Below are 6,930 nucleotides of genomic sequence, written 5' to 3'. Positions count from 1 at the left end.
GTAACTCGAGGAAAATGCATTCTGAATTATGAATGAATAATATGCTGTAAATCCCAAAACATAGATAGGAGGAGTGTATTTTTTTTTCCATACTTTACCCTTCGGGGTCACCATAGTCATGAGCCATATGTATAAGGCATTTCCTGCTTCCCGGACATGACTGGATATGAACATATACCAAAATAGTACTTGTATGCTGGTTGAAGGCGTGTGAAATCCTGAGTTCATGTGTGATTAAAAAAATTGGTTGTTTATGTATTTCAGCCTTTTCACATCATTTTTACACTGTTATTGAGTGGTGTGTGGTGACTTTGAATGAGTTGAAAGTTAACTTTCACACAAGAGATTTTTTGTTTTTATATTCTGATCTACCTTCTTGAGTATCCGTATGCTTTTAAGTTTATCTATCTTGATGACCTCCACATCTGCACAGTGACCAAACTGAGTATACTATTATTAATGTCACAGACACACACAAAACACAATTTATAATGCTGCAGTCATGACCGTTCACCATTCAGCAACATTGAGCAAAGTCAGTCATGTCTGGATCCCGGAGATAAGTGATTTATAGTTGCATGCAGTCACAGAATGTATGTTACTGACTTTAATCCCTTGCAAAAAAAAAAAGATGTCCCCAAAAATGGACATTTCACACGATGGCTGTAGTATCAGCAACAGTGAATAAAAATGCATACTTGTTAAACTGCATTTATTATTTTTTATGTTATCCGAATGTAAGGCTCATCTCCAAATTATAACACCACATGTTTTTTATTTAGTTTTTGTTTATTGACATTTTTAATTCAAACATGGCATCATCAACATCTTAACAGGTTTCATCGATACAAAAGGATTGCCAAGTGGAAAAATATTCATGTAGTTAAGTGTTAGAAGTGCCTACAATCGTAAAATGAACTAATTACATAAAATAAAAATTATAATTAAAACAGGATTAACATAATAACAAGATCAAAGAAGGAATACAAGAAACAAAATATCTGTATAACACCACATTTGTTTTTTTAGTATTGAACATACTTATAACAGCACATCTGTCTGCTGGCGAACTCTTTTTCCGCTTCTACCGGAACGGGATCTTAACCGGAAGTGACGAAGACAGTAGCGATAGTTTTTTTTAGCCACGTAAAAACGAATTTAGCTATATAAATTAAAGAAACTCTCAACAACTTTACAAGCGGTACACACGATGAAAGTACATGGCGTTTTTGATTTGTAATTTAAAAAAAATTGAGGTTACAGAAAACTAGTCTGACCTCAATACCCAGGATGCAGTTCGCTCTTGCCATCTTGTCGAGTGGTTGGGTTAGAAGAGCGGCAGGCAGCAGGAGTTAGCAGCCGTTAGCTTGCTGCCGCTGTGGTAAAGTGGTTATCTGTCAGCTAGCTGCTAGGAGCAGCTGCCAAAAGTGAGCTTTCCACACGACGAGAGCCACAACTTCGCCGACTTTGGGACGTTTTGTCTACCTACCGCTGGATTATATATTCTTTTTTTTTTTTGAAAAGCCAATGGATTTGTTTACATCATGATGTCGCACATGCTGGTACCGAGGTAGGGGGGACTAGCTAACTTAGCAAGTCTGCGAGAAAATACATATATATAGCTGAGAGGGAGAGAAGAGTGGGCTGCGAGACCGGGCCCGCCTCAGACTAAAGTACCGGTGGCAGCTGGTGAACAAGAACTTTGACAAGGGCCTGTTTGCAACTCCGCTGCCGGGACACAAGGAAGGCCGACCCGGGTGTCAAGAGAGAGAGAGAGAGAGAGCGAGGGAGAAGGAGAGGCCGTTGTGGGAGCAGCAGTCACCCGTGTTGCTGTGACCTGGACACCGCGGAAGGCTTCGGGAGAGTTTCGCATGATCTGGGCTTCGGGTTGTGACACTTTTCTTCGACACGAGAGAGAGGGAGAGAGACGGTATGGAAGTGTCCTGTGACTGTACGTGTCTGTGTCACATCCCTCAGCTGTGAATAACTTCGCAAGACATTTTAGTTTGACACTTTGTTTTCATCCGGGGAGCAAGACCCGACTAAGACAGTCAACATGTCGAAAATGCCGGCGAAGAAGAAAAGTTGTTTCCAGATCACGAGTGTCACGCAGGCTCAGGTGGCGGCCAGCAGCATCACTGACGACACCGAGAGCCTGGACGACCCGGACGAGTCCCGGACGGAGGACGTGTCGTCGGAAATATTTGACGTTTCCCGGGCCGACCTCGGGGTGTGTGATAGGAGTTCGTCCGAGGAGACGTTGAACAACGTCGGGGAGCATCAGGAGGTCCAGCCCAGCGCGGGTCCTGTCAATGGGGGGCTCCCTTATAAAAGTATAGGCACCGGTGGTCGTGTAACCCCGCATCATTTAGGAGCAAGTGTGCCTGTGCCGGCTACGACTCAACCCTTTGTTCCGAGCCCAGCCACCCATCCGTCTGTCATCAACGCAGCCCCGGCTGTCACTGTCTCCACCAGTGTGGCTCCTGCGGCCCCTGTGAGCGCCAGCTGTAGTTCCCGTTTCAGGGTCATTAAACTTGACCATGGTAGTGGAGAGCCCTTCAGGCGGGGCAGGTGGACATGCACTGAGTTCTACGATAAAGATTCAGATTCAAACGTTAATCGAACTGTGGATAGCATCAAGCCAACCGTAAACCTTGATCACAGTATGGACCGGGACAGTGGGCTAGGGGCCACCGGCAACTCCGTGGTCACTAGCAGTGCTTTTTCTGTACAGGCTTTGGAGAACCCCACGGACAGTGGCTACTCCGTCGCACACCCAACCCACCACCACCCTTCAGAGTCTCTGCAGCAAGGCTACAGCTTGGCTCCTCATATAGGGAGTGGAGCAAGTGCCTTCCAGTCCACAGGGTATTCAACGACAGCATCACAACAGGCTCAGGTCAATATGCAGCCTGTGGCTCCCCAGACCTTCCTCTCCAACAGCCTCAACGGTGCGCACCATGGTGCCATGCATCAGAAGTCTCCCATTATGCCTCCTGCCATGCAGGCCCAGCAGTTTGCCTATTCTCCTCATCCTATTGGCCTCTCAGCGGTCCAGCAGGACTATCGTCAGCAGCACTTTGTCTCAAGCACTCAGAACCTTTCCATGTCTGCCCTCCCTGTGGGGCCTCCAACTGGCCAGGCACCAATGCCCCCTATCACCCCTGCTGGTTCAGGAGCCCAAGGGCTTGGCGGAGAGGCATCCTCAGCCCAAGGCCTCCTGCTGCAAGTTGGCAATACATCAGCCATGGCACCCATCCTTCCAGGAAGTGGTCAACAGCAACATGTCGGCCAGACCCAGCCTTCAGGAGGGTTAGGCATAACTTCTGCACCTTCCGTCACCACCACCACCCCCCACAGTGGTGTCCAGAACGCACCTGCCACAGTGCCCAGTACCACGAATACCCCACAAGGAGTGCCAAGTCAGGCCCCTGGCAAAGGAGGACTTGTCATGCTCCAAGGAGCCCATGGAGGAGCAACAACATTCCTTCCCTCCATCTTCAGTAACCAGGCAGAAGATGGCAGGCAGAAGTCCGATGTCCTACCTCAGTCCAGTGCCGTTGTGTTGCCGGGGAAAGATGGTGTAAGGTCTTTCATCGGTGAGGGCCTCAACCTGCCCAATCCTGCTGTCAACAGCCTGTTTGGCATCCATATTACCATGGATGTGGACGAGGACAGGTAAGAGATATAATACAAAAAGGCCTAGGGGAAATTATTCCACTTTCATAAATATTGTTTACTGCTTTTTTTTTTGTTCAGGTGCGGGCAATCAAGTAATATTCTAGGTTTGCCAGAGTCTATGAGCAAAAAAACCCTATAAGTTTTCACCTGGAGCACCACTGATAAATTGTTGGAGGTAGTAAGTGTGTATCTGTGTTTGCCCTCATATTGAACATCCTTGTTGCATTCTTCTGCAGTGTGGTCATACGCCACAATGTGGAGAAAGCCTCTCCCTTCACCAGTGCCAGAATTAGGCACTCTATAATTGTTTGGTTGTACATAAGAAACAGTAAAACGAGACAAATTTTTGTGTTACAAATTGAGAAGGGGGAGAAGAGGGAGAGGGGGGGGGGGGGTGTAGTGAACCAATGAAAACTGTCTGACAGGAGGAATATTCTGTTTTTGTCATAAATATTCAATCCACAAAACATTGGATAATAACTTGCCTCTATACACACCCACACTGCCCCTCCCTCAAGCCCCTATTCAATCATACAGGCTGTTTGTGTTTAGGGGGTATTAACCAGCACTACTAAGTTACAACACATGCAGTAGCTGTGTTTTGTGGCTGAGAAGGGAATAACTCCCTAAACGTAGGCGGTCGGTTTTCATTCTCCTGTCTGTGTTGGAGAGACAGTTAGCATACTTGCCCTGGGCAGCGATCCCAATCTCCCAACTTTATACCTTGTAAATACAGACTCTTCACTTGCCTACTTTTCTAATGCAAACACTGTAGCTATTTTTGGGGGTCTGTCGGATGGCCATCACACAACTTGACCTGTTACCTAGATGAGAGCTGGAGTAAACACACACAAGCACACATGCATAATCTCTCCCGTCTTTATTTTATTTATACCTCAATGGTTATCAGTATGCTCTGTTCTGTTCTTCAGTGCTTATTATGAATGGGAGGGAGGGAGAGAGGGAGGGAGAGAGGGAGAGAGAGAGGCTGACGCCTGATTTCTGTCACACAGTCTAGATATTTCGGAAACTAATCGTTGTTTACTAAGATACTTTATCACAGCAGCATCACACATGCATTGATTGTGCGCCGAAGGCAGAAATGTGTGTTGTCACTGATTTTATGAAAGGAACAGCCAGTGCTCATTTCCTAGTCATTCCTGTGTGTGTGTAAGAGGAATGACATCAGTGGCTGTTTGTGTAGCCATGGTGATGCTGGCAGCAGGACAGGATGTGTCTGGGAGGTGGAGAGGACAGGCAGACAGGCTCACACACCTGTTGCACTGATAGCAGGCAAGTAAGCTACCTGTGTGTATGGCAGCGATGACTTAGCCAGACTGAATCAGCACGATGCTATCTGCTCTTTCTCTCTAACGAGTCCTTGTTAGGCCTGTCCACGTTGATGCATAAGCTTAACCAAGTGTCGACTTGTTGCTCACCTGTGAGGGGTTTTAGCTACATCATCTTCTTCTCTGCATATTTCCTCATTTTCCCCATGAGATTGTAAATTGTAAAGACTAAACACTCATAAGTTAAAAAAAAAAAAAAGCCTCGGCAAATAGGGTCCCACATAGGGTTGCTATAATTTAGTGTGTAAACTGTTACACCCATTACCGGTAAATCTGATTAAATGTCTTAGTCGCGTCATCTGTAGAAATGTTTTGGAGCTAATTTCTGTTATTTCAAAACAGTTTCACCCCCCTGTGTCATCCAATTTGCAAGAATATTGCTACATAGCGGTGCTTCAGCCCCACTTTGTAAGCACTTTTTCAACAAAATAGGAAACGTATGGGCACACGTTGAGTTGACACCAAAATGAATATTGCTAAAAAAAACTTTCAACAGGTTTTGCACCAAGCTTTTGTGCAGCAGTTGTAATTAAAATGCCTTGTTAGCTCAACTTTCTTGCAAATCTCGGCAAAGACCAAAAAACATATTTGACGGAAAAACCCTCTGTCAGAGTGCATTGTTCTGTGCATGAGCTCAGTCTCATCGGGGAATCTGTTCAAAGTTTCATTGTTTGTTTTAGTTTTGAGTAAGATTCCATTACAAAAGTGGAACAAAGCAATGGTTGATGTGGAGGTGTGAAATTAAAATGATTTCCCCTTAGAGCACTTGCCCTTTAACTGAATTACTCCTCCCTTGACCCCTACCTCCCCCTTGTACTGTTTAAATTAGGGATTTGAATTATTAATCCATCAATTCATCATTGTATTTCAGATGTAAAGATGAACATCAGTGGTATCTTAATTGTACTATGGAGAGAACAATTTACTGTAACCTACCATTTTATCCAGACGAGCAGCATAACAGAACTGGATTCAAATTGATTCATCTGATTGATAATGCGAATTAATCACTATCATTGATGAGTTGTGCACATTATTTACTTTTCCCTGGATTAAATTGCGTGGTGTTAAAGAATCCCAATACCTCCACATTTTACTGCGCTGTCTTGCTTTCATCGTCAACTCATCCTCTGCTATTTGAAGTGTGAAGTGAACTGCACACACTTCTTCCTCCCTCTCTGCACCTCTCACAACAGCCTTAAACTGTTTGTTTCTGTTTTCCTTGAGGGCGTTCCAGTGCCACAGTCTTGCAGAAAAACTTTTTCCAGGGCTAAAAATGGTAGTAATGGCTTGTGAATATCTTCCACGGGTGATAAGAAAGCAGGCCTTTTTAAACATTACCCTGTCTCACCTTTGTGCATATTTAGCCTACACATTACACATTAAAGGGGTTGAAGGTAATTGTTCCTAGTCAGTATGGGGATTTGAACCTACCACCATCTAGTCACAAGCATAATTTATAAACTTTAATGATAGTTTGTTTCTGACAGATTAAAAGAATGCAACTGGTATCAGCTGATGAACTCGGTCGAACACAAGGAAAGTAAACCAAGCTGCCAAAATGCCATGTTATTAGTCTGATTACACGTGTTTGGTACTTCTACTGTAGCACCATTTTACCTAGTTTGACAGTTTAACACAAAGGGGGGAGGGAGGGAGTGTGTGGGATGGAGCGTCAGGTTTGGGATGATGTGTGTGTGTGTTGGGGGTTGTAGTTTGGTTGCTGCAGTGCCTGAAAACAAGGGAGCAGCTTATTTTCCACAGATAGCTGACCTGCCTGAACTTCCAGGGGACACATTCCAGGAGCCCTGAATGGCTGTGATTGTGGGATGCCCCGGGCTGAGCAGACGGGTCTTCACCAGCTCTGTTTTTGGGCTGGACCACTGACCCTGCCGCCTGT

The 6,930-nt window shown here is 45.2% G+C and overlaps 1 protein-coding gene across 2 annotated transcripts in view; it reads left to right on the top strand.

Annotated features, from left to right (window-relative positions):
* Positions 1 to 1,327: 1,327 nt before the first annotated feature.
* The window catches only part of tsc22d2 (TSC22 domain family 2), a 30,908-nt gene continuing 25,305 nt past the window's right edge, over positions 1,328 to 6,930 (top strand). The window contains exon 1 of one of the 2 annotated variants that reach the window (XM_084012024.1): positions 1,328 to 3,678. In XM_084012024.1, the coding sequence (XP_083868150.1) occupies positions 2,057 to 3,678 (1,622 nt within the window). In that variant the 5' untranslated portion in view covers positions 1,328 to 2,056. The remainder of the gene's footprint in view (positions 3,679 to 6,930) is intronic. The other variant, XM_084012025.1, reaches the window with a different exon arrangement.

The sequence above is a fragment of the Eutrigla gurnardus genome (assembly GCF_963514095.1).
Source record: "Eutrigla gurnardus genome assembly, chromosome: 6".
NCBI classification, from domain to species: domain Eukaryota; kingdom Metazoa; phylum Chordata; class Actinopteri; order Perciformes; family Triglidae; genus Eutrigla; species Eutrigla gurnardus.
The sequence above is the reverse complement of the archived record's forward strand: the minus strand, read 5'-3'. Positions and strand labels throughout refer to the sequence as shown.